This window comes from Ixodes scapularis, unplaced genomic scaffold (assembly GCF_016920785.2).
Source record: "Ixodes scapularis isolate PalLabHiFi unplaced genomic scaffold, ASM1692078v2 PGA_scaffold1__304_contigs__length_218370807, whole genome shotgun sequence".
NCBI lineage: Eukaryota > Metazoa > Arthropoda > Arachnida > Ixodida > Ixodidae > Ixodes > Ixodes scapularis.
Genome location: NW_024609846.1, coordinates 23,056,968 through 23,084,943, shown reverse-complemented (window position 1 = coordinate 23,084,943; position 27,976 = coordinate 23,056,968). Strand labels below are relative to the sequence as shown.

The 27,976-nt window shown below is 47.1% G+C and overlaps 2 protein-coding genes across 2 annotated transcripts in view; both read right to left on the bottom strand.

Annotated features, from left to right (window-relative positions):
* LOC115311616 (transmembrane protein 132E) overlaps positions 1–133 on the bottom strand; it is a 39,042-nt gene extending 38,909 nt beyond the window's left edge. The window contains exon 1 of the mRNA XM_042290103.1: positions 27–133. Coding sequence (XP_042146037.1) covers positions 27–133 — 107 coding nt within the window. The remainder of the gene's footprint in view (positions 1–26) is intronic.
* Positions 93–27,887, bottom strand: LOC8053030 (THO complex subunit 5 homolog). Its single transcript, XM_029970314.4, has 19 exons — positions 27,042–27,887; positions 26,814–26,963; positions 23,097–23,207; positions 21,371–21,468; positions 20,723–20,798; positions 20,171–20,241; positions 18,069–18,183; positions 17,112–17,244; positions 15,166–15,243; positions 15,023–15,066; positions 14,600–14,699; positions 13,543–13,648; positions 13,356–13,457; positions 10,802–11,019; positions 8,344–8,447; positions 7,581–7,668; positions 5,473–5,588; positions 2,092–2,282; positions 93–209 (listed from the first exon to the last, which is right to left on the bottom strand). The coding sequence occupies exons 1-19, from the start codon at positions 27,111–27,113 to the stop codon at positions 143–145; spliced, it is 2,040 nt and encodes a 679-aa protein (XP_029826174.2). The 5' UTR covers positions 27,114–27,887; the 3' UTR covers positions 93–142.
* Positions 27,888–27,976: the final 89 nt, after the last annotated feature.

The window sequence follows — 27,976 nt, the reverse complement described above, 5'->3', positions numbered from 1 at the left end:
TGAATCTAGTACTTGCATGCACCTACAACTCGGGCTTTATCAAGTCCTGCATGTGCAATGTAAATAGATACCACAGGACGAGAGCGATGACATTTTTGATTAGTCGAGGTATTTTTATTGTGCGATGATTCATGGTCAGCCTTCACAGCCGATGTGTGAAGATCCCTGGCTTGGAGAGGAACTTGTAAGGGCGGCTTCTGCTGCGACCCCTGAAAAAAAGAAAAAGAAAAAAAAAAGCATAAAAAAAAAAGCTTAACAGATTTAGAAGTCGTGAGCCAGGTGGCGCAAGCTACTGTCCATTACAAGGGGAACAGCCACAATCATTTATCCACCTCAGGGACAACCTTCTGGATCGAAAAATGGCCACTTGAGGTCAACCGAGAAATAGCACGCAAGACAGCGAAGGTGCGACCAACGGTATTCAGTGCGATGTCCTCTCTTTCAGAAGTCTAAAAAAATTAGCCACTGTGCCGTTAACCTTTTATAAATGACTTGCATCTTACAACAACTTATAGACTGTGAATTAACAAGTATAAATGACCAAGAAGAGAAGAACAAGACAAGACAGAGCGCTTTCTATTCATTGCAAGTTTTAAAAAAATGCAGAACTGATTATGCAATTGTAATTAATGTACTTCCAATCACAAACACACACACACAAAAAAAGCTTAGAAACTTGTGTTAAGAGCAAAACCTACAAATATTCCTTTTAAAACACCTAATCCCTTTTTGGCAAGGGCTGAGGAACCACTCTCAGTGTCAGCATTGCTGCTCTAAAGCAGTGCAGAAGCCCAAACACCTCGTCATCAATAACAATGATACCAGGCAGTGTCGCAGATATTAGTTACGCACCAATGGGCGGCTCCATTTTTCTAGAACGGCGCTTACACAGGAAGAACGCATTACGACGGGGCAGGGGCAGTCAGGGAAATTCGGGATTTTGGGGAACCCCTGAGGGTACTCTGGGGAACCTGCCAGGTTCTTAGAAACGCAGTATGAGAACCAGTGTTCTGCGCTATTCATACGCCTACACCGAGTTTTTTTCCTTACACGCAGCAGGCTCTCGGCAGGGTCCGCCCACCACCACTTAGCATAATCGAAGCCCTTGCACTAGAATTTTGACGTCGTCGCGGAGAGATTGAGTGAAGACAGAGACGGCACACGAGTGCTGTGTCGGCGCTCGGCCGGGCCTCGTGTCCGATCAACGCGTCGAAAGACGTTCGGCATCAAGTTCAAATATGACTGACCCTTTTCGAAATTTAGTTTGGCAACTTCGATCACCATTATCCTCTCTGTGTATGGCATGCGTGCCAAATTAGCGGCGGCCTTCTCGAGCTTGACGAAGCAAGAAGCTGAAGATACTACCGGGCGGAGGATGTATCCGGTCTGTATGTTCGAGGCGTCGGTATGGTACGACACACGGATAAGATACAATGGCTGTGTAAGCATTTATTTCAGAGTGCGGTCCAACAATTTTTTTAAGTCTGGCTCTGAAGTCTTTTGATGGTGGAAATTTAACCGAGGGACCTACGGGTCGCCGCCGCTTTGTTCTGGTCAGTTCTCCAGTTCACACCGTCGAAACTGACACAAATGGTGGCGTTGCTTGCATCTTTGTATGTGATCTTTAGTCACCTTCGCCTCTCTCCACCTTCTTTCGTTTCTTTTTGTCACCATTTTGCAACGGTGGCAGTGAGCTTTTGTTGCGAATTTGTCAGGATGTCAATGAAGCTGATGAAACTTCCGACAATGATGACATGTCCGGAAGTTCTGACAATGATTAAGTTTTTGGCATCGTGCTGTGATTTAGCTTAGTGTGCTGTAAATAAAGGTTTGTTTCTTTTTTTAGCCCAAACTTTCTTCTGTTCTTTAAAAGAAAAAAAGAAAAATTCAACCTATATTTGAGTTTTTTTTTTTTTTTAAATTGTCGGCGAGCTTAATATGAATACATCAACCTATATTTGTGGTAGACTTATATTCGAGTAAATACGGTAATTGCTGAACGGGCACCATTTGACTGCGACGACATCCCATGGAGGAAGACGAGAATGTCTGCGGGTTTCGGTTACCATACGGATGGAGACAATGACTGACCTGACGACGCGTGCAAGCACTGTATCGTTGGAGAACTCCCTGGGGCAGTCGAGTCCGTCTGAAGAGGACTGCGACTCCAGGAGTACGTCCATGGCCACGAGCAGCTGCTGCAGCTGGTAGCTGAGCAGCTGCTCCCGTTGCTCCGCTCCAATGCGCTCCACGCAGTGCACGTTCAGCTCACGCTCCAGCTCCTGGGGGCAGACAGAATGGGCGGCATCTCACACAACCGTTCCCCCCACGGTTCGTGCCGTTACGTCGAACCTCGCCACAAGGTGCGGGACGGCGTCTTGGTTTAAACAGATTGGCGAACAAGGTCGGACGACTCCGTGAAGTCCGACGCGTATGGAGCGAAATCCCCCAAAGCACAAAAAAACATCCGGCAAACTCAGTTCAGCAAAGCCGCAGGGCGAATTCAATGGTCGCTGCAATTGCGCGGTGTTGCGTGATTACGATGAAGCAAACAAGTGCCGAAAATTACTTTGACGGATGGGGGGAAGGAAAATTGCACCGAAGGTTGTATTAAATAATTGCAGTAGTGGAACTGATGAGTAGTGATTTGGAGCAGCTCTTGTAGCAGGGAAAAATGGGTTTTGCAGCATAGATTCCATCTTTTGGAGCAAACAATTTTGAGCTTTCATGTCAAAAATAAATTAGCCTGTGGAAAAACACTGCAGTCGTTTGAGTGTTGGGAGACTATACAAGGTGGCATACTTACGGGAGACCTGGCCGCTACAGATATTTATTTATATATTAAACAATCATACGGCGGTAATTTTGGGCTTAATTGACCTATTAAAAGTACTGATAGCGAATTCGGTCTGTGTTTGATGTAAAAAAGATGCTTTTGGGTACTTTGTAGGGTTTGCAGACCTGCCAACCCTACAATGCTGAAAATACTATAGGGAATGCCAAAAAACACTACAATTGTGTGAAGAAATATAAAAACTGTTTTATTCTTCAAAAACTTGGTTTAGGTAAGAAAAATGCATCAACTAGGGCACAAACACACAAAATGTCTTATTGCACAAAATGTCTTTTTCTTTAGAAGTAGAAGATTGGGCCAACAGTGAGGAAGTTGCAGATTTTGCTTTTCTTAGGAAGTTCTTGTCAAACACTTGTTCATGGCACTTTCCGGACTGGCTGCATCTCACAACAACTGTTCAAGAGTCTTTTTCGACATAGAGGAGCGGAACTGCGTGTGTGCCTTCTTCATTTTGCTGCAAACTCTTTTGCCAGTGCCTGGTTTAACGAAGACGTTAAAGAGCAAAGTTCTTGCTCTTTAACGTCTCCAAAACAAATGCTGTGAATGGCACGTTGTGTTCGATCAAAAAATGCCGTAAAAAAGCATTCTGCTCCGGTAGTGTCGTAATCCGTTGATCGACTAAAGTACCCTCCAAGCTTCCCGTTGGTTTCAACTAATTTTGCAGAGTCCTTGTGCTTCTTCGTATTCAGATGACACAAAATGTCCCGGCGACCAGCGTGCGAAAGGTTGACATAGCAGCGACACAGACTACCAAATCCGTACCTCTTGCCCTTACGCGACGTCTTCATAAATGGAGAGTCGGTTGAACAGCTGGGAATAAACACTTGCAAGTATTTTTTTTTTTTCAGACATCTTGTACCAACGATGGTTTCAAGGGATCGTGAGTAAAAGTTCCAGTAACACATACAAGTGTTGCCAACCCCAACTTATAAACAGGCAAGATGCAGCCTAAACAAAACCTTTTTTTTTTTTACACGGGGTGCGGAAAATCATACAAATATAGTTGTTAATAAGATAACCGCAAGAAAGCGTTGGGAAGCGGACACTTTACGATAAAATCGTAAAACTTGGCAGGTATGGGTTTGTATCACGCTGCTCTTGCTTGTATTCCACTTGCTACTGTTCATAGAGCAGCTAAGCCGAGCACATAGCTACTCTAACTCATCACAATTAATAGCTCTAGCTATTCATTGTGATCGATGTGAGCACCGTCTGCACAAAAACCGATAACTCTTCGTAAGGCATGTGCAAATAATAAATTTTGGGTTCGAAGCAAATTCAAAGTGAATAGTGGTTTTGGCCAAACATTTTATTAAATTGAATATTGAATAGTTTCTGCACCTTTCTCCACGCCTTTCACTACAGTTACACCATGCTGAAACTAAAATTCAGCTGAACTTGCGAAGGTTGTTCCCAAGCTTCTAATTGCCCACTTCCGAGCTCTGTTAAATTTAATCTTGCTATATTTACAGACCGTGGCCTCAGAAAGTCCAATACCTACATTGGGATGGTAAGTAAACGACAGATTTTACATAAAATTATATCGATAAAGGAGCCCATCTGTATGTAATTGAGGGAATTTATAAATATTCTTGCTATATGCAAATACTTTCTTCAATTCTAAATTAAAAAAAAAAAAAAAAAAAAAAAAAAAAAACAAGCAGAAATAATGAACACATGTTAGAATATCGCTGCCTAACATATATGCTTGCAAAATAGCCACAGTTACATTTTAAATATTTTACTAATTTTTCCTGTTTTTTTTTTTTTTTTTTTTTACTACACCAGGTGCATGCGTGTACCAGACCACTTTGAAGGTGTTCTTCACCTAAGCGTGTGGCTCTGCTGCGACGAAGCGAGTCGCGAGACCACGGTGTCAGCTCCGCGGGTATTGCTTCTCCGCAGTACACCAGTGCTTGAGGAGAGGCACACTCAACCCGCCGCGATCAACACTTCCTAAAGTATGAATATCGCAGTTCAATTTGGTGAGATTATCAAAGAGCGCATTATTTGAAACAATCATATAAAAATTCGAATATTCGCATAACCCTACTCTTCATACATAGTACTTACTCATCCGAAAAAACAAAAACTGTACTTTATTGATTTTCAGTAATATCACCAACAATGAGACGTGCCAGACACTTTCAGTTTCCTTTTCGAGAACAGCTTCCTTTTGGCACAGACATGGTGCAAATTGTGCACAAATACAGTCTTTGGAGCAGCACATAGCAGGTTGTTCATTCTGGCGCAAATGGTGCAGCAGTTCCACCACTGTAATTGTTTCTTTGGTACCCGGTATATACAAGTCCATTACAGAGTCAATCATGAAAAGACACCGGGCATGGCAAACGCTGTTTTCCCTCTGACATTTGTGAAGAAGAGCTTATGCAGATAAACAAAGGAAAGTACCAATTCACATGCTCTATAAAGTCACAGTTTCAGTTCGAATTCGGACAATTTGCACATCAAGTTTAAGCGTTACACGCAAGAATGGGTACCGATAAAACTTTGATCTTATTGTCGCGAAACGGAAGGTATCCAAACCAGCCTAATCCCGTCTAAACCCAATGGGCAAGATACTCCCCGATTTGCAATGAAAGTGAAGAGGCTCCTACCTTGACAGAGTCGTCGTCCCTGCTGGAACGTTCTTCTCTCAGCTGAAGGGTGAGCAGGAACAGGGGTGCCTCTGATGGATAGTTGTATCCAAGCAGAATGAACGCCTTAAGCATGGCTGCACAAAAACAACAAAAAAGAGGAACATATCCGTAATGCACCTCTCCTCAGCAACCCACGAGAATGGTAGCATCAAGCTTTCTTTCTGCTGGCATCTGCAAATGGTTGGATCCGTTGTCACCTCTGACCTGAGGTAAAACTTTGCCTGTGCATGGCATCAACTTTCTTGTGCTACACTGTCGAGGCTAGCATATTTTTGGCAGCGTTTTGATGCTGTTCAAGATAACATATTCGCACAAATATAACGCGACCACGATTATAACGCGAGGGCAGGTTTTGATGCCCTCAAAAATAAAAATAAAAATATTACTATCATAACGCGAGCCGAGGCCGCGTAAATTTACCGCACTCGGGGGCAGAGCAGAAGTGAAAAGGCAATGGAATCAAAGAAATATCAGTTCATGCTCAGGTCCTTCCGTTTGCAATCCACTTAGCGACTTCGCACATATGCAGCAACACAGCACCGCTTGTCTGGTAGTTCTTTCTTCTTCGAAGGGAGCTCCTCGGCAGCCCGCAAGAAAAGCAAGGCAGAAGCAGAAACACCAACACACAAACACTAGACCACTCTGGAGCAGAAACTAAGAAATGCGCAGGCAGAAAAAAGACTGCTGGACCCGACACAGGGTCACACTCATTCTTGTTCTGGTCCCTCCGCAGTGCAGGGAGACATGGGCTCGGCATCTTTCGCGGCTACAGAGGCGATCAGCAAGTTGAAATTGGAACAAAGACTAGACACAATTGAGGATACACGATGGACGAGAAACGTATATAAGCATCTGTACACGAAAAGTTTGAACACTAAATGGACAAACCGATTGCGAAAACTAAAATTAAAATACCAATCGTCAAGTGTGGATGCAGAACAGACTACCTCTGTGAAAAAAGTCAACAGGTCTCTTCTGTTATCCCTAAGACGACTTGAAGGCGAAAGCCCAAGCGCCGATGTAAACGTGATAGCGAACCTCCAAAGACGGCACGCTTTCTGACAGCGCACTTTTGGTGCCGTTTCATTGGCTCACTCGGATCGTGGCGTCGGCTGTGGGTGATAGCAAACCTCTAAAAACAGCGCACTCTTTGACGACACACTTTTGGCGCCATTTCATCGGTACCTTTTGTGTCGCCGTGTTTTCGCTCAAGGGCTTTTAAGGTCGACTGAATGATGAGACATATAAGACTCTCGGCTTAATAACAAAGAGGAGATTGGAAGACTGGTGGAAATCATCTAGGGAGAATTGAATGACGTACAACTAGGCTAGGTGGCGCGAGCTGCCGCCCAATATATAGGGTACAGCCGTTAGCATCCATCCTTGGCCTGGCTAGAATTGGCCAGTGCCCGCATTCCCGCGTGGCGCGCTGCATTTCTGCGGCGTGCTTTTCGGCATGTATTGTACAAACACAAAAGCAATAAAAATGCTTTTTACGTTTTCTATTCCCTCCTTCATGCTGCCCAACAGATAATAAATTCCCTCCCACACCCTCACTTCTTTTCTTACCCTATCTCCTGTATTGAGCCAGAGAGATTGCTTTCTCCAGCCACGCACGTCGTGGCTAACTCAATTCCAAATATAACGCTAAATGCATGTTAAAGCATGTAATTAAAAAAAAAAAGACAAAAAAAAACCCAAAAAAACACACACACACATTATATTTGTGCCAATACGGTGCTTGCGCGAGCGCGTGACTTCATATAGCATCATGTAGCGGTGCGGACAAGATTCAAGATGAAGTCAGATGCTCTCGTGGCAGTGCGGGACTACAGCACTGTGAAAACTGCACTAGTCTTGACAATGTAGCACCAAAAAGTTGGCACCAAGTGTAAAGTTCTGGAGTTTTAAATGTCTCAACTTTTGGGTGCCTGTAAAGACAACAGTTCACAAGAGTGTTTTTGTATTTCCTGGCTTCCTTCAATGAAACGCCATGGAAATGTGATGATAGGTAAAAGTGATAGCCCCCAAATTCTGAAAAAAAAAAGAAAAAGGTTCAGACTGACCAGAGCCCCTGCGGAATACCGCCTGGTATGTGAGCTCCTCCCCTGTCACCAGGCCCAGCTCCTCCATTTTGCAGTACGAAGGGTGGCCCTGTAAAAAAAAAGAAAGAAAAAAAAAAAAAAAATCTGGTCTTAGTGTTTTGAGCAACTCGAAGTGAAAAAGACCAAACATAGAATAAATACATCCACCGTCCCACTCAATGCTCCCTCAGTTTGAGTATAGTGCTCATTCCGTTAACTTTCTACTATCAGCGGTTGCCGTGAAATGAAGAATGCCTTTGTTTTACCAAATGTGTGCCTTACACTGACAGTCTGTTTAGTGAACCAGTAAACATACCCTAATACAGTAACGCTACAACAAAATGTAAGTTCGAAGGAAAGTGTTTGGTGTTCACAGACACCCAAGTTGCAACAGCTAAGCAGCAGAAAATTAAAAAAATTATGTTTTCTAAGCTTATTGGGCATCACAGGAATAACACAGCACCGCTAGTGTCACTGCACATCTGTGCAGCGCATGTCACGCTAGAAAATCAGCACGTGCGAGCAATCAGCCCTGAAAGGTGCTTTGAGCTAGAAAATGTACGTCCGTCACACTTTTCCGAATGCTTTACACGACACTACACAATCAAAAAGAGTTGACAAGGTACCACTAGCCACTTTATGACAAAGCGGTGAGAGATGAGACCGGGACCCCTCGGCAGGTCACAAGCCGTGCGTGGCCAAACGTGCAAATGCAAAGGTCGCAAAAGGGCGTGACGCCACCCACCTCAACCTCCTCTCGGCTGACCTGGGTCCAGAGCTTGAGGGCAGAGGTCACCTTGGTTGGAAAGTGGTCCACCATGCTCGGCGGCACCGTCACAACGCCCTTCTCTGTGAGGGTGGGCGGGCACCTTTTTTAGCCCTATGAAGGTATAGTTATTCTCCCAAAAGATGTTCCCAGTGGCTGGGTTTTGTTTCCAAAGGAATAGTATGAAGAAAGGTTGAATGCACAGGTTTGAGCAGTGCTTGCAAACTGTTCAGTTTTACAAACATAAAAAAAAAAAAAAATTATTGAGGGCAAAAAGTTGTCACCTTCCTTCCATTCGGTTTCATTTTGGCTCGTCCGCTTCCGCGAAATTCCGGCGGTTTCAGATTCCTAACTTTACAAAGCTTCTCCGTCGGATGGCAAGCTCTCATATGCTGAATTCAAGTCCAAGAAGCGTTAAGATTCCGAATTGGAAGAACTGGCACTCCAATTGCCGCTACTGTCAGAGCAGCCGGCATGCGAGGCGACCATCTCGCGCGCGACTGCGGTGTCTAATTTTAATACTATAAATAGCCCCAGCAAAATTGAACATTATAACATTAAAACTATAACAGTTAAAGTTGGCCAAACACACATCAAATAGCAATGTCTCTTGCGGTGCACGCGGTTTTGCGTTTAGGCGGGCACGTTCAAACGTGTAATTGCTGCCGTCAAAGGGTTAAAGGGGCCCTGAACTTCAGTATTTTGAGTATGTCTTTTCAAGGTGATAACTCAATCTGCACACCACCTTCCCAAAACGTCTGCCGACGACGACAATGACCAGGGGTACACCGGGTTGAACGCGGAACACTTGTACAGCCTGGCGGCAAAGGTGGAACTGGCCCGACACTGCGACAGCTGCCTCGATGTGCTATAGTTTCACCGCCAAATGCACTCACACAGCAAAAAAGGTCAAGTCACAGGCCGTTTGCTGGACCTCAGCTTGAGATTGAATGTGCGATGGGACAGAATCTGACCTTGTGGTCAAAACCAAACGGGAGAAATATTTTGCAACATCAAAGTCGTGAAACTGGCGATCCGGTGGTGAAAGCGCACAGCTTGATGCGCAGTTATAAGTAACTGCGTTACTGATGCTCACGCGTTTGGTCCTGCACATGTTTCGCCATTTGTGGTAAGCAGTGGACCGACCTCCAGCACGTGCTCGTGGCTTTGCTTGAGTTGTCCCGCTGGAGGCGGGGCAACTCAAGCACCTGCCTGCCGTTCTCTTCTTGTCACGTGACAGTAGGCAGCTACACTCAGCAGACTACGATTTCACTGTGACTTTAGAAGTATCATCACCAAAACTGACTACTCGCAACGACATATTTAATTAGTCGCTTTACAGCCGTGGATATGCCAGTTTTGAGTGTAAGTGAACCACCTCAGTTACATCCCAAAAAAGAAACACACTTACAGCAATTACTTGGATGTAACTTTGACAGCATTCACCCACCGGGACCATATCTAATCACAGTCACTCAAAATGCTAGAAAATTATACATGCCGTTTCCGAGCACTTTTCGGGCATAAAATAACTAATGTCCATAAACTGGAGGAAAACAGAAGCAAGCCATCAGGTTGGCGCTGCTACTTGCCTACGGCATGCACAATGTTACAACAAGTTGAAAGCTTCTTCGAGATGAACACCCAAAGCGGATCCGGCAGATGCGAGTGCGTCTGGTACAATGTGCGAGCAGCAGCAACAACCAAACGGCTTGCTTCCGTTTTCCTCTGGCACATGAGAAAAAACAAGTTTTGTTCAAAAGCCCATACGTTTCCAGACTGGAAACGCTCAGTCAGTTTCTAGTACAGATACAACGATAATCGGTTATAACGATTGAATTTTCGGGTTTTCTCATTATCGTTATAAAGGCCCGTTCACACTCTTGCGACTGCTTGCGACCTCTTAAACCTGGGTTCCTTAAAACTTCTTAAACCAGAGAACACACTGGCGCCATCTATTGGGAAGCAGTGTAAACTCGGCGGTCCAGCATATTTTTTTTTATTTCTCACGCAATATCCTTTCTTTTTTGGCTCGAAAAACTTTTGTCAATGTTATAAACGAGCCTTTCTATGGGTATTACGCACATTTGACCTCGGAAATCCCGCAAAACCTTCGCTTTTGTGAATTGCAGTTCCAGGGTCACCGCATAGATGGCGCCACAATGTCAGTGTGTTCCCTCATTCTAGAAACATTTAAGAAGTTGTAAGAGATCTCGTCTCAGTCAGTCGTACTCGGTCGCAAGAGTGCGAACGGGCCTTAAGAGGATTGCACTTAACCCGCGAAATTTGAGCATGATAAATGCATCACCTAAAAATATTTTTGTCAAAAGCTTACATGCACTACCCTTGTCGGTTTATTTGCCCGACTGGCGCTCGAGAATACCCCGTAGTTACTTCCCGGCTGCAGGGGCTTCTGCCACAGGCGGGGGCCACTGACCGAGAGAGAGCAGCTGCTCGTAGAGGGCCACCCGGGCGGAGAAGCGCAGGCGCACGGCCGTGGCCACCTGCTCCACGAAGGCCCGTCCCAGCTCGTGGCTGGCCACGGGGGCCCCGCTCCCCGAGGCCCCCGTGCCCAGGAACTGGAGCCCCGAGAGCCGCTGGGCCCAGCGGTACGGCTTGCCCACCTCGCTCACCACCGCCCCAAAGTCCTCCAGGCTGCGCGGACACGGGAATGAAAGAATGGGCGAGTCTCTTCGGCATTTCCCAAAAGCGTTCCAAGTAAGCACCATTATAGGGCTGCTTCTGGCTACTCAATTGGAAAATGTGGTAAGGATTTCAATCAAGGGCACGTTGAGAGGGTTTGCAGAGTAGAGGGCATCGCCGCATGGGAGCTCAAACTTTCACCAAATGTGCACCGAGCAGGTCAGTTTTAGTGCGTGAAATTTCGAGGCATAGTTCTGATCCTGCAAAAGAGACAAGAGCAACAAACTTGCCAAAGTCAACGTTGGGCGTGTTCGCAGATAGAGTTAGCGACGCTATTAACTCGAGGCGCCATCTACTGACAGGCGCAGCGAGCAGACCACAGGGTGCGTCGTCTGCTCGCCGCGCCTATAGAAAGATATCGCCGCGAGTTAATAGCGCATTCGCATTCACTCATACCTTTTGCTAGAACTTCTTTGCACAAACGCCGGTATCACGACATCCAACACTCTGGTTTCTGCAAAGTCATCCGCTGCCACTTCGGGACCAGATTCAATGAATGGCCAGGATGGGACGCCAAACGCACCAGTCTCGGACGCCTTCAAGCACCGTACCGTAACCTCACTCACATGGCACTTCCTTCGCAATGAGCCTGCGTCAAATCGTGGGCCTCTCGACTGGGATTCGAGCTTGCTAATCGAGGAACCCCGTGCCGGTACTTTGCCTTGCAGCTACGATCGTCTCGTGTCCGGGATTTTTAAAGGGTAACGCCGGTATATTTTCTCGATTTTAGGGTTACGACAGTTTTCAGTGAAGGAAGTGTCCCTAAATCACAAAGCATCAGTTCTTTTTATTAAATGTTTTGTGTAGTTTTGTAGATATCCTATTTCAAAACTTTGTTTCAAGGGTCTACGGCAAAGCCCAGACTTCCGGCTCGAGCCTGATGGAAACCCTTGTGATCGGCTGCATGGCCATCGTGTGATGCGAAGTTCACAATACGGTACCAGAAAACATACGACTGGCCTTGTTGCAAGATCAGTTCCGATCAGTCGGATAAGATGCTATGGTTGTTTTACTGCTTTCCTTTGCAGAAATCAAACACTTGTAGCCAATATTCATGCACATTCATAAAGTTGCCAGCCGAAAAGGGAGTTTGTCACTATGTACGCAGGATCAGAACATGCCACCGCTCAATTTTCTGAAAAGAACTACAATCTTGGAGGTGTGCAATGCACGCTGCAGAGGCATTGCGGAAGCTAATCATAAGCTCACGCTGAGCAGAAACAGACTAAACTATGGCCGCCAGTGAATGCCACTTTTGGCATCACGACATGCTTGACCGAGAAGGGAGTTGACAATCTTTGTGCATGATCGCCGAGGAGCGCTTACGAACTACGGCCGCTAAAACATAATGTTAAAGCAGAAATCATACACTAAAACAGCTAAAAACGCGGCAGAAAAAAAAAAAAAAACTGCGGAAGTGGCAGTATGAACAAGAAACATCCTTGAAAACAAGGACGACACGAGGGCACAAGGTGGCTTGACAAACAGCCAACCTGCTGAATGCCTGCTGAGAAGATGGTGGTTTCTTTAATATCAATTTTAGGGTGGATCGCAGTTTCCTGTAGTGTAACATTTTGGCAGTGCTCGTACTAGTCTCCGTATATCGTTATCAGTCATTTCCTTTGGTTTGACTTTTGAGCGGAGTTACCCTTTAAACAGTCATAGATACGAGCGTCCCTAATGGTGTATTCGCACGACGGAGTTCCTTCCCGAGGAGAAAGATAAACGTCATTGAGTTTTGAGGTCACGTGCTCCGCGTCACGAATGTTCGCTGATCCCCCGAACTCGCGGCGTGCTCGCGGGGTCCCGAGGAGAATCTGTGACAGGCCTACAGAATCTCCGCCGTTCCGTCGGTATCCGTCGGAGTGGTCGGGCCCCCTCTTTTGTCCCCCTGCTTTTGGGGAGGGGTAATGACGAACAGCTTTGAAGTGTGGGGTGCCTTTTCTTTATTATTTCTTGCCGGCCTTTTTGTTGGATGAGCCCCCAAAAGTCGCCAGCAGGCTTGAAGTGTGGGGTGTCTTTTGTTTATTATTCTTTCCCTGCTTTTTGTTCAATGAGCCCCCGGAAGTCGCCAATAGGTTTGCGAAAAGAAAGACTCCGGCGACCCAACTGTATGCGACTCCGTCGTGCGAATGACCGCTTGGATTTTCTCCACTTCCGCCTCCTTCTCATGCCGTTTCCTTCTCTCAGCTCTATGACGTACTCGGCTTTCTCCGGGGATAAAGATCTCTCGTGCGAATACACCATTAATGCGGTGGCCTGGAGGCCGAGGCAGCGGACCAACCGACCCGTTCTTCTTGAGCTGAAAGTGGTTGGCCGGGTTGGGAGAGCTCGTCCCGTTGTCCGCGCCGAGCAGGTTGTCCAAGACGGAGGGTGGGCTCAGGGCGGGGCTGGGGAGGAAGCGAGCGAGAGAGGTCAGGTGGGTAGCCCGAAACCTCTCAAATTCAGAAAATAAAGAAAGAGAAAGGAACTTACACGGCAGACACGCCACAGGAGGTGCCGTGAGGCTCCATGACCTTGGCCACCACGGTCACAATGTGCAGGGGAATCACGTAGGCAAAGGTCATCTGCAGCGTGTAACCTGACGGCACAAAGCAAACGGACAAGAACGGTAAATTCTGCCGCATCGGCATTTGGCCGGTACTCGTGTTTAATCAGTGGGAACGTGAGTCCCATCCCAAAGCTGATGCAATCCGCGAGTCCAATCCGTGTGTCTTGCTGGTTTTTGGCACAGCCCATTATACCGGGAGGGTTCGGCATCCTTTTGAAGATGCCGATGTTCTAGCAACTACGGTTGGGGGTCTGGCAATCACAAAACGTGACCTTGCCTCCGACATATTGCGGCGTTGAATTTTAGGCCCACTCTGGATTAACCATGCCAAGAATGTGTCGACCCATCGTAATAAAAGTGTTCCTCGTTAGTGTGAGAGTCTTTGGGGCTGTACACGCAATCAACAGCAAAAACTTATTTACCCGCTACAATCTCTTAAAATTATACGAGCTTTCATTCATTCCTCTTTTCTCAAAAGTGAATTTTCGGTACTTTCAGTAGTACCCATGTCTCAAAAAGGACCACCACCGAAATTCAGTGCCACAAAGGGCGCCATGCGCAGCGAACATGGCGCTCAATTCCTCGACTCCTTTTCGTTTGAGAAAACGCCATTCTGTTTAAAACTGAAAGACAACAAAGCTTATTTGTACATTCTATTTTTGGAGATTAACAAACAAAGACCAGCATCTTGATACGGTGATCAGTTGCAGGCATAACAAAATGTCTGCATACCAGAAATTCTGTTGACCAGACAACTTCTAACTGCGAATCTGGACCAACGCATGCAGAGTGGAGTGGCCAAAAGCAAAAACCTCCATCTTGCGCCACGGCAAAGTCCACTAGCTCTAGCGGGCGGCAAGCTCCGCCCATCGGCTGAACTCTCTCAGTAAAAAGGGCCCTGGTTTCCGGTGGGAAACAAAGAAAATCTATCACCACGTAGTGGCCTCATCGTCCAGGGGATGTTGGACGGGCTCTGCGTACCTTTGAGCTGCATCTCAAGGACCACACTAAGCGGGTGCTTGTGCAGGACCTTGGCCGCGCTGGACGTGCTGCTCCCCCGTGTCATGCGCCGGTGCCGCTTCTGGAAGGGAGGTGCCAATGTCGAGCACCACCGCCCCAACCCCTCGCAAGAATCGGGAAAAATGTTTCACATTCGTTTGTGCGATACCTTCCTAGCTCCAACACAATAAGGTTGTAACATCCTTAAGGGGTGAGCACAGCTCGGAAAATTGTGAAACTAATTGGGCAACGAATATTCTAGCTTTCTCTCGTTGCGCTACAACAGACATGCTTAGTTTGACGGCGGCATACGCTTTGTCGCAAAAGATGAGATTCCAAATCAGTGCTCGTTTTCCGTTCGCTCGAGGCCCACTGAATGTAGAAATTAAAAGCAGAACTACATACCCCTTTGGTGGATTCCTCTGGATCGGACTCCCCACTGTCTTCCTCTGCAGAGACAAGGTTGTTTCCCTCGCATTACAAGAGCCACCTTCAGAGTTTAGACGAAGACAGTGCAGACTGCACCGTGTAAAAAGAGGAACACTTGCCTGGCTTCTCTTCCATAGGTGCCAGGAGGGCCTTGGACTCTTCAACGTTTCCCTCGATCGACACGTCAAAGCTCTTTCCTGCGACGTAATCGGAGGGGCAATCAGCCGCGGCACAAGCGCGCCTGTTAGGCGAGCTCATCCTCATCTTAAGGGCACTAAAGCTGACCAACCTTTCCTTCACTAAAGGTGTCTTTCAAAAGTTGAGCAGTTCAGGGAGCTAGGGTATCTTCCAGGAGCTTGACGATCTAATGTCTCGGATAGAAACAAAGCTGTTCCAACTTTTTTAGGTCTTGTGCCCTTTTATGAAAGAGCACTGGCATGCTACCTCACACTATGAGGTAGCCCTGGAACTGCATTTATCTAGAGCAAAGGTTTCTTAGTATTTGAATGATAAAATGTACATATTAGCTATGAGCGATGATCGTTTATAACATTGCCAAGTGTTTTTCGAGTCTACGGCAGAAGAATGAGGAAATATATGCAAACGTAGTCTTCGACAGATGGTGCCAGTGTGCTCTCTCGTCCTAAGTGGTCACAAGGAAGCGCAAGGCTGCACAATGCACTCTGTTGCAACCAAATAAAAGTAAGTGAACCAGCCTTAAGTGTACTCAGTCTAATGTAGTAGTGCAATGAGAAGTTTCTTGGGGGCACCACCCCCACTTACCGTAAAATACCAAGCAAGTGTCCATTCCAAATATAGAGATAATCGTAAAAAGGTGGGGGATGCGTGCTTGTCTGGTCATCAATTTTACATATCAATGTACTGTGCATATTTCTGAGATCTTACAAATTTGGGAATGGGTGCTTAGTGTGGAATGGGTGGATGCACGGTATTCTAGGGCGGTTCACTTCTCACCTCGCCTCCCACATTGGTTTGAGAAGCAAAGAAATTAGTCTTGGAACCGAAACCTCGTCGACACTTCTTGCGACACGTCAGGTAAATAAATGTCAAAAAGTGCAAATACTGTAGTTGCTTGGCATAGTTCTCCGTTAGGAAGTGATCAAAACACACGTAACCCTGGCTCATGCCAATGTCGTCTGGGCCATCGCAGTCAATGGCTCGAAGCCAAGCCGCTCTTCGCTGTGGGTCGTCCAGCAAATTACGAAACCAAATGGCGCTCGCTCTAGCGTACCTTGTACTGCACTGAATCACAGTGCAGACAGTTGGCATGGCGAGTACTGGAGCACGCGCACAACACACACCAACGACGCTGAGCACGCACCACTACCCAAACCTTCCGCACGCAGAAAATGCGCAGCGACCAGCAAACGACAGGAGTCGGCATTGCTATGGTTGCCGGACGATGGAAATCTCGGATGTATTTCAAAACAAAACTTAACAGCAATCACGTGATATAGTACCGTCGAATTAGTTTGAGAATGCCAGTAAATACCTATTTTCGTAACTTCCTTTTTATTATTGGAACACAAAATAAAGTACAGTAGATCCTCAACCTTAGGCCAATATCTTTGCGACATTTTGTTGCTCAAGTTGGCCAACGGCGTCACATGGTTGTTCCAGGCACCCCAAGGAACTTGATTGTAAAGCACAGTTTATAAAATGTGCATGCAATATTTCGCAGCAATATTTGGGATTGAGGACCTTTGATGTCTCATCAATTTTATAAACTATAAAATGTGCATACAATTATTCGCTGCGATATTTGGGACTTAGGACCTTTGAGATCTCATCAATTGTATAAAATTCTCTTATAAAAATTTTATACAAATATTTTATAAAAAATCTGGGCATATCTATTTTCCTTTGCAGGACTGCTGTAACGTCGAGCAACGCTCCCAGCGTGTCACTCGTTCACGAAGCTCGTTTGTGATGCTTTGCTCGGAGGAAATGACTCCCAAAACACATTCTACGTTAAATTGGGCCGTGGCATGTTCATGCCAATTGTGCTGTGCTCTACAGGCTGAGCAAGGGGGCGTCAGCTCACCGTAGGCTTCCCGGTAGGCCGAGGTCTGCACATAGAGGACATAGAGTGGGCGAGGCAGGTACTCTGCGTGAGCGTGCTCCAGCTGGTGCGTCTGGAGCGGCAGGCCCAGCTCCGCGTGCAGTGGATGCGTCGCCTGCACGCACCATGGCATCCAAGTTGTGTCAAATCAAAAGTCAAATTTGGGGGTTTTACGTGCCAAACCTACGACGGGCATCTGGCACGCCCCAGCGGAGGACTGAGGATTAATTTCGACCACCTGGGGATCTTTTGACGTGCAACCGAGAGCTCGGTTACACGGCGCCTTCTCCGCAATAAGCCTCCGTCATATTGCGGGCACCTCGGTCAGGAATCCAAGTTGTGTCGACTGAGAGGTTAGGCATAAAGCTTTCTCCAATGCGCACGATAAGATACAAATCGGCACGGAGAAACAGGCTCGGGTTTTCTCGAGAGGATGCAACTCTGTACCATCTCACTGTGCAACGTACTGCGAACATTGTTGCGAGTTGTCCGTGCTTACGCCACGACACGGTCGTGCCGCGTGACCTCGCAATCGGACGTGGCGATGCACGAAGTGCAGGGTGAATTAGCATGATCCCTGCACTAAATTAAAGAATTGCTCGGAATAAAGTTTAGGGGCCTTTATGTGCCACAACAACAAAGGACATGTGACATGCCCGAGAGAAACCACTCAAAGATTTTTCTTTTATGGCTCCTATGCCGTAATAGGCCTCGATCGCAATATGGGCACCCCAGTCAGGATTTGAACGAGCCAACTGAGGATTGAATTGGCACCTCGCGTCGGAGTCACCGGGGCAGCTAACTGAGAATTCTGGTGGCACCTGCCAATAAGAAGCCAATGCGGCGTATAAAATGCACTTAACTGTTTGTGAGAAGACCATTTTCCGAAGCGTGCCAATGAGAAAATGATTCACGAGCGGGGGAAGGGTGGCTACTGACCTCCAGGATGGAGTGTAAGGTTGGCTGGATGTTGTCAATGCACTCCTTCTTCTTCTCAATCTCCTTCTGGTACGACTGCTTCATCGCCTCCATGCCCTTCAGCTTCTTAGCCAGTCTGCAAACGCCAATGTATCGACCCCTTCGGCTACCAGCAGAGACAGCGGCAAGCTTCCTCTGAAAGTGATGCTCGACATTTTGCAGTAAGTGGTAGAATATATCGCCTTCCATGCAAAAGACTTTTTCTGGACCATGGTCCGCAACCAAGCCAACCACACTCTGGAGCAAATGCTTACCATCAAATTCCGTAAGAACGCCCCCCCCCCCCAAGAGATCGTCCATGCTGCTTTTCTGGCTAAATATCCCCATAACATAAAAATTCTGAAACATCCCCCCCCCCCCCCCCCCCCCCATTTCCCGTCAAACATCACTTGATGTCCGACGGGGATTGCATCAACCGCACGATCTGTGGTACCGGTACGGGTGACAAGTGAATTTAAAGCGGGTCCCCTTGTTTTTGTCCGCGATCTGCGCGCACGGTATCGGCTCCCACAACACACGAGTTATCGGTTTATATTACATTGTGAAACGCAAATCAGCTGAGTCCGCAATCTGCGGTGTCCGTTCCTGTGACGTGCGAGTTTGTAGCGGATTCCCGCATTTTTGTCCGCAATCTGCGTGCGCAATATTAATTCCCAGATTACAGTAAAACCTCGTTATAACAAAATGGGATATAACAAACTAATGGATATAACAAAGCAATCATAATTCCCCTTGCTTGCTAATAGTATGGAGAAATGGACATTGGCTATAACAAACTAATGGTTATAACGAAATAACTACGACCGCTCCTTCAACTTTGTTATAACGAGGTTTTACTGTAATTATTAATTCCGTGATGTGCACGCGTGACATCAGTTCCCATAATGGGCATGTTTGTAGTAGATTCTTGTGTGTTTATAGCACCATGAAACTTGAATCTGCTGCGACCGCAATTGGCGGTGTCCATTGCTGCGAGATGCGAGTTCTTGGCGGGTTCCCGGAGGTCCTTCGCACCATGAAACGCTTATCTGCTGCGTCCGCAACCTGCAGTATCCTTTCCCGTGACATAGGAGTTCGGAGCAAATTGCCACAACTTTAACGCACCGTGAAACGCTAATTTGCCGTGTCCGCGATCTGCGGTATCAGTACCCGTGCCACGTAGTTCGTAGAGGATGCCCCGGTGTTTATCATTAAGTTTTGATAAAGTTTTGGTGTCACATCCCGAAAGATAGCCCACCCTATGTTTTTAACCATTCATCTCTTCCTTTTGGGAGGGGGGCATTCTTATGGAATTTTATGGTAGTGCACTGGTGTTCTACAACTGCACTACACAAAGCAATTCTCAAAGAAAAATTGTGCCGCGCTTAAATTGCATTTTTAAATTAAGCGCTACCCTCACATTAGTGTAGCTGTAACATGCCTTCTGGTCGACAGGACGAATTCCCCGAGACAAACATTCGAGCAAGAACGAGAAATCTTGAACCTGTTGTCCCCCGATATATACATTAAGCAGCTTCGCAATAACTTCTTGAAAGAAGGAAGCTCGCTCTAAACAGGATCAGGCACACTCAGCCTACATCCGACCACCCACCCCTATTCAGACGAATGAAGAGTGTTCTTTGGCGCCCAGACACACACATTACGACCACTGAACGATCAGAGCGAGAAAAATGGGCCTGTTGAATAAAAAGCTGATTAGTACATGCACGCAAGAAAAATCAAATTTTACTTCTGCACGATTCTAACTGGAGACGACGGATGACAAAGGACAAACACATGTGTGTTTGTCCCTTGTCCCCGTTGTCGTCACCGGTTAGAATCATGTACAACGTTAACCAGCTTGCCTGTCTATTAACCTTGTCTTCTATCCTCTGGCACTCCGCTTCACAATCGGATATATTTTTCTAGTTCTCGTAGATGCAAGCCACGCCGTGGCGCATGACTAGGAACTCAAGCTTGGTAACGAGAGAGTTTGCCGAAAACTCTCATCTGCACTCTTTCCAAAAACTGCCCTCCCAAGCGGAGAGATTCCATTCTGCACTGATCGACAGTCTGGCACTCACTGCTTCCTCTGCTCCAGCTCCCATTGAAGCCTGGCCAGGGTCAGTTGGTGGGGGTCTGCGTCGGTTTCCGCCTGCAGATGGCAAGGTTGCTTTGAGCAGATGCTCCAGACGCCACGCCCGTTAATCGAGGAAAAACATGAATCAGAGGGGTCCGTCGTATGAGCACTGCCCCTCCCCCAAACAATAGCCTGCATCGCTCTCCCTTATCATGTCGCTGATGCAATATGCGCTACAAGTCACTTTACCCACTAAAGAGGCTGCTTGTCTATCTGGGATTGGGTAATCATTGTCTTCACAGAAAAAGTGACTGGTCCTTCGATGAATTAGAAGGTGCATGAGTAAATAAAGCCCTTCCTTTGTCTTTATGATGATCTGATGATTGTTGCATATAATGCACACAGCATGGTGCAGCGCAAATGACTAAAAAGCGCTCTGTTCTGCCCCCTTCTTCTCTTCTTAGTCATTTGCACTTTTTAAATCCCCGTCTAGACACAAATGTGCACCGCCCATTGTTTTGGGAGAGCAGAAATAGTTGCGGAATACCAGACCTACCCGTCTTGACACATGTGCTGGGGCTTCCCTGTAAAACTCTTCCACCGGCACCAGGTCAATCTCCTCGTCTCTGGACCTGCAAGGAAATCGGTCATTCGTTGGTAACTTCCACATTTCTGCTTCCAATAAAGAGAGGCTTAGACAAAGTGACGCTGTCAAGCTGGCTCATGGCTGGCCACCAACGAAATCGTAGGAAAGCGGTGGTCGTCAGAGGTGGTGCAGGCTACTGCCTAATACAAAGAATGCGGCCACTACATTCAATACAACACCCATAGAAAAAAAAATGCCACAAAAACAAAAAGTGTTTTTTAAAGGGGATTTATAAAAACACTGGGAGCACCCAAATTTTCTCCAATGTCTGCACCTTAGAGAAAAACAGATTTTTCTAGTTTAAGCACAATCGAAGCACACCCGAGCAACAAGCTGATGCAGGGCCAAGCTTCCAAACATTCCAATATTTTCTCACTGGAGCGTGGAATACAACTAACAAAGTTGTAATGCTGTGGACCGTTACATTGTAGCGATGTCGAGAAGGTGGAGGGGACCTCCTTTAACTGCGCCACACAAGGCAGGTTCCTCGAGATCAAAAGATTGCAGAAGCCCCACCCCGAGCAATATAAAGGGACACCAAAGACGGTGGTGAATCACCTGAATTCCATGCACTTGGTGACTTCCTTTTGAAGGTGCATCACCTCGTAGGTCAGGTTCTGAAGCTGCAGGTGGAAGTTGTCCACCTTCTGCTTCTTCTGCGAGAGACACAACACAAGTGTCACACTTCGTGGAAAGAGCACGGGCTACAAGAGTGATGCAACTTGCCAGAGTTGGTCGATACCACCACTACGGCGTGTCCTCCCAAAAACTTTGTTGTTTCTTCACCCTAAAGACAAACTACACATCGCCGAACGCTCCGCTTAAAGGGGCAAGGAAACGAAATTCCAGCGCTCATTTTCTAGCTTGAATGTGTTGCATGTTGCACCCTAACCTCAAAAAACACCAGTCTTCCATTGAAAGGTACAAGAAAACTAATTTTAAAGCTAAACAAACAATCTTTCAATGTGCACCTGGTGGATGCATGCGGAGCCTATTTGGAAGGTAATCTAGCAACATTGGGGCACTTGCTACATAGTCGTGACGTAGCAGATTCCTTCGGAGCAGCGCCACTCTTTGGAATTTCAACATTTTCTTTCTTAGCTTTCCTTCTAGCTCAACTCACAAATTGCGCATTGTAACAAACGGTCCAAGAAGACAAAAAGAAAGGACTCCCCTCTTTCTCGGACCCTCATTCGTGCAACCGGATAGAGCCATTCTCCCCCTTAGAAGATTAGCCCGTCGCCCAAAACTTGAACAAAAGTTGCTTTCCCCACCCTGTTCAGCCCTAAGCTGACAGTGTTGTGGAATCTACGTGCACCTTGGGCCAGTCACACGCTCGTCACCCCACGGGTACTTCGAAAGGCTCGGCTGTAACGCGCTGACGCTATTGACACCATCACAACGCTGACAACACCCCCAAGAGCAAAGCTTATAACCACGCCAGCCTTGCTATGTCACGAATGCGGGGAATCTTTTCTTTGTTTTTGTTTGTGCCGGATATCCCATGACGCATCGCGCTCTCCTTTCGCTTCTTTTCGAGCGCTTGCTCGAGTGCACCGTTTGGAATGAAAAATATAGCCAGTCTATCAAAAAACAAACATGTGATTACCATTTACGGTTATTATTTGTTATGCTTGACTCCCAAACGAAATTTGAATATTTAAATTTTTGTTTCCGTACCCCTTTAAATGTAGCGCTACCAGTCTTGACCAGCTTCCAAAGTTTCGAAACTATCCGTTATCCTATTCAAAAGTTATAAGCGGTTTTCTACAAATTTCAATGAGAAAATGGGGCTTGTTCTTGGCGCTGGACGCCATTCAGCTCCATGCATTGGGGGGCTTTGTTGCCTGCCATTTTCCTATTGAACATTTCTGAAAATCTTTTTTTTAAATTTTGAACCAGATAACGGCACGCTCAGAAACTTTGGCATGCAACCTGGACTGCTAGAGCTACATTTACACGGAAACTGAGTGTTCAACACAGTATAGCTTATTTTCAAAAAAAAAAAAAAAAATCTTTTTAGGGGACATTTTGTGCTCTGCATAAAAAGCGGAGTCCTATAGACTTTTAGTATGGCTGCTGAAGTTCACAGGCAGTGGACGAAATCTTTGTTTGTTTACAGTCATCCACATGTGCTCAAAGCAGTGGCTAATATGCTGAGAATATGGGCAAACTAGGTCACTGAAGTGTCTAAAAAGAAAGTTGAACTGCAGCTAATACAAACAATCCTTGGCAAAGTAGTGAATACGGTGGTTTTGCCGAGGAGTAGTGCACCGAGGCCTACCTCGTTAACGGCATCCCTGGCCACCTTCAGCCGGTGCTTGTCCAGGCGGTTGATCTTCTTCAGCATCAGGAAGAGGAAAGACGTCTGCACTCGAAGGTCCTCCATGTCAGCCTGCGAAGATAGCGACATCAAACGAGGTGGCAGATCCAATTTACAGCTTGCATCCAGGCAGTGGAATGCCCATCAAGCACCTTTATAACAAGGTTCCTCCGTAGTCATTGGCAATTACATCTGTAAACCCCATGGCATTGTGCCGACTTGTTGCGGGGTTGACGGTCACTTATGACGATGCAGGGGCTTCACTATAGAAAGACTTGTTTAGAAGATATATTTGCAGCTGTTTTTAGACATTATCTTACCCCCCCCCTCCCCCCCTTTTCGTTTTTACAGCATTATCTGTGCTTATTGTAGAGGGCGAGCGCCGTGTTGCCAAAAAGTAAGGAAGTATGCACGCGTTGACCGCAGGTGACTTTGGCGCCGGGAGGGGGCGAGTACAGCAGTGATACTCTCGTCCTTTCATTGAAAACTGTCACGGTTGAGGCGCAGCGCGTTATGTCAATTGAGACTGCGCTTGGGGTCATGTGATCGCGCTCCTTGCCACCTGCCCTTTCTGCCTTTGGTTGCATGTTCCCTCGGCACTTTAAGCCCTTGCACGCAAGAATGGCGCGGCCGAAGCGTACGCTGAAGCAAGCTGCGACTCCTCAATGGTGCAAACGTGCCCGGGAGAGAGTACGTCATCGATGTGTGGGCGCCGACGGTCTCACCATAGGTGTTAGGATGGAATGCTTTGATGTTAAGATCATGCTTCGCCCGACTGTAAAGCGGCACATGGAAGAGAATGCTACCGAGCGAAGAATGGACATGCTGTTGCGACTGAGAAATTCCTGCAGCGCATTCACGAGAACGTGTTTGGTGCTAGCCGTTCTGTGTATGATCGGTCGTGGTTTACGCGAGACCTGGTGTCCTTGCCGGCGGCTTGCCATGAGGTTCTTCAGTCCTCATACCCGGACAGTGACCCTACTGCCTTCAAGGTGCGCACCACGTGCATATGCAGTGTTCGTCCGTAGGCAGGTAGCAAACACTTCGCGATGCAAAAAGAAAAAATAATGAAATGCCACATCACCACGCGACGCAACATCACCGGAATTTCCACTCAATCACGACACAATATCATAGAAATGTCACACCAGCCAACGCTGTCTATTGACATATGTCGCATAAGTGTGCCACAGTACTTTGACGCTTACAGCAGCCGTTAGAGTTTTTGACACTCACCCTAAATGTGCGAAGCTCTCTGCCAACTGACAGAACAGACTCGAAGGAGCTGTCCAGGGTGTATGAGTCTTCATTGACATCCTCGTGATCCTCCCTTCTCCTTTTCACAGGGGTTACGTATGGTAACAATGTATTTTTGCCCAATCTTTAAAAAAGTTCAGCAAATGTGCAGCTTTACCGAATCTTCAATTTGGCAAAAGTTCGGCCCATCACTAGCTCTCACCTATCTGTCCAGACCCAAACATCACCACCTGTGTCCTTCTAAGTGCGAATGAATTATTATTATTATTATTAGCACTTATGTAACCTTCAGTCATAAAACCCGAGTATGACAAGCATACCATTGTGACACCAAGCGACATATTGGCAGTGATTTGCCTACGCACACACTAGGGGAGGGGGGTATACACCCCCCCTTGTTTTTCTGAAGGCACCCCCTTAATTCGAAACGACTCCTCTATTCTCAATGCCGCCGCCCCGGCCCGCCCCCCCCCCCCAAATTTCAGTAGACCTATTGTTATATTACCCAAGCATCAAGGAGAATGCAGGGCTTGGTGTTCCCCACGTCACACGCCTTTCCCGTCTAAAAGACTCAAAGTAAATAACCCAAATAAAGCGCTGACGAATGTGCGTGCAAGATGCCGTTTGCTTTAGGTATTTGCTTTAGAAAAGTAACTACTGCTGACGCCAGAATGTGCGGCATGGGGAACACCAATCCCTGCATTCTCCTTGATGTTTGGGCAATATAGCAATAGGTCTATTCCTGAAGAAACCCCTGCATATTGGTATTTCCAAGAGAAGGAAACATGTTCTGTCAGTCGTGGTCATGAAATCCCGGACGTACAGTGGCTAGCAACATGAGCCAGAATGTGCAAGCGGCAACCAGGCAGTTCAGACCATGCGGTCAACCAAGCAGCGAGTGGACGGTAAGAACGGCAGTGGAGGTGTTTACTCGCCAGCCGCACACGATCCCTCCCCACCCCCGACGCGAACACTGTGGCCGTCTGACAGCGTGGTTTGTACCGTATAGAGGGCTAGGTTGGACATTTACATGAACAATTTAAAAGGTCATGGGAGTGGTGCATTGTCATTTGATTGGTATAGGCAATTGCCTCCACCAATCAGATGCCAATACATCAGTGACCTTTTAAAACATACACGTAATAGCATCCTTGACGATCAACACCGGTGTGTACTGGGGCATCAAGGTGTACCCTGCCGTCTTCAATCAAGTGCACTGGTGTGCACCGGACACCTTCAATCAATAAAGCGCACTCTCCTTACACTGCTCCTCATTGCCCCAAAGCGCACCAAGAAAATTGACTGTGCGCCGAAGGGCAGTCCCATCAGGCATTGCAACCAGGAGCGGGAATCGGAGATGGCAGGAACAGCAGACGCACAGTCTATTGAGATGGCGTCCATGCAAAAACTAACACATCTCACAGCGACGCTCAATGAATTCCTTAGCTCTTCTGACAGCGAAGACGACAAGCTTCCTAACATGCTGTGGCAAGAAGCACCCGTAAGTTCTGAACTTCGTGGAAAAATGTAGTAATACAGTGATGCATTACGCCCCTAATGTGAATAATAGTTTGGAGGTATACTCATGTGTGTGCATGTCATGTGACCTAGAAAGCCAATAAACGGGCCGAGGCTCGCAACCTCGGCGAAGGCTCGACACAGACCGCAGACCTTACCGCACGTCTCTCTTTATCTCCCGACGAGGCCATGGACGGTTGGCGTCGACTCGGAATCTGCCCAACGGTTCGGTCAGTGGCACTGATGAGCCGGCGCGCTACGTGGCGGCGAGCCTTTCCTACCAGTGGCAGGCGTCACCTTAGAACACTACAAAAGTGTTGCGAGGCTTTTCGATGACACCGAGACACGGCTATTATCTAGTGGTACTCTTTCTTTAACCAAAAATGATGGGCAAAATATACCTGTAGAATTGTCCCCTGCTTTGTGACCCCATCCACAATCACGTTCACAATGTTAATTTGTGTGAGACCGCTAAACCGGTTCTGCACACAGTAAGTAAGTAAGTCAAGTCAAGTGAACCACGACCCTTTTAGATCACGGCGGGTACTCTGAAAGAGTTCCTCTGGTTTTGTAATAAAATAAAAAGAATGAACCAAACGCGAAGTGGTGCTTGCCGCGGTGCACCGGCGCGGCGCAGTTTGTCCTCGATGTTGGACCGACTTCGCGCTGCACGACCAAGGAGCGCTGTATACTGTCCTGGTTTCAGGGCAATTCCGGTGCCAGTTGATCAAAGATGCTATAAATGTCAAACTTAGGTAACCAGGTCGCCGTTTGTGGATTAAGCTCATATCGCTAACCACTCTAGTACGTAATTTTCTTCAGCAGAGTCATCTGATCACTTTACCAGTGACAACCAAGGATACGGCCCCTGGCCTGTTGCGATCTCCCTTTTGGTCGACGTACCTGGGATCTTTTCTGCAGCTTCATGTCGAAGAGAATCTTGAGGTTCTTTTGGATCTCGGCGCTCGTTCGCTTGAAGAGTGCCTCGTCTTCCGTCGAATCCCGAGCTTTGGCCTCATCTTCTTCCAGGAGGAAGTAGTCCACATTTAGGTTCTGGAAGGAACCACACCGGGAGTGACTTTGTTTAACCTAAGCTCAGCGAACAACGAAGCCCGCGGGTAAGAAACTTACCGGCGCGGCGCCAGAGTTCGAGACGTCGTTCTGCGTCTTGACCCGCTTGACTTTCTTCTCGCGGATGGACATCGCCGAAGTGGGCCGCGTTCGATCTACACTCGAGCTCGGGCCACCTGAGTACGAGTAAATCCCGCTAAAACCTACAAAAACGATTTACAAATTCGCTAAAAGTACAGCACTCAGAAGCGTCTTCTTCACCGTGTTCTTCACTGTCTTCACCTACTTCGCAAAAATAGAGCGGCGGCGCGGGCGGCAGGGCGCATGAATGGATGGATACCCTTTGTAACGGGCGGTACTTTGCGTCACCTAGCCTTAGTCGCCTGCGACGATCCTTTGGGAGCAACCGCCCTGATGCTAAAGGATTTTGGTGCTACTGAATACAGACAAACATATGATTCCTCCCGCCCTTCTAATGCAAAATAACATCATTTTAAAAACTACACCTTTTTTTGAACAAAAGGTTAGAAATTTTTTTGTTTGTCCGTCCCTTTTCGTCCCAGTCTCGGGGTTTTCAGTCAAACGTTTAACGGTTTAACCAACGGTTTTACCCCCACCAGCTCGTTTGCGCACTAACCTTTTGTTCACTAATGTTAAAAATTTGTTAAAGGCCGCAGTGGCCTGACGGCCAGACCAGCCGAACCGCCAAGCATCATGCACAAACAGCAACTACAGCAACATTGCAACAGCGAATGCTGGCTGCAAGGAGGTTAGGGCAGTTAGGGCCACAGGTTAGGCGGGTTAGGGCCGTTGGCGGGTCGTTCGAGAGCTTTGAGCGCTTTGAGGGGGTCCTGTCACGTGACAGGTTCGCTTGCGGGCATGAGCGGCATGGGAGCCTCAACTGCCTCAACTTGGAAAGCGTGGTGCCAGAAACGGCTTGAATTACAAGTTGTTCCCGGCCGTTATCGGCAAGGTAAGCCTGTTTTTTGTTGCTG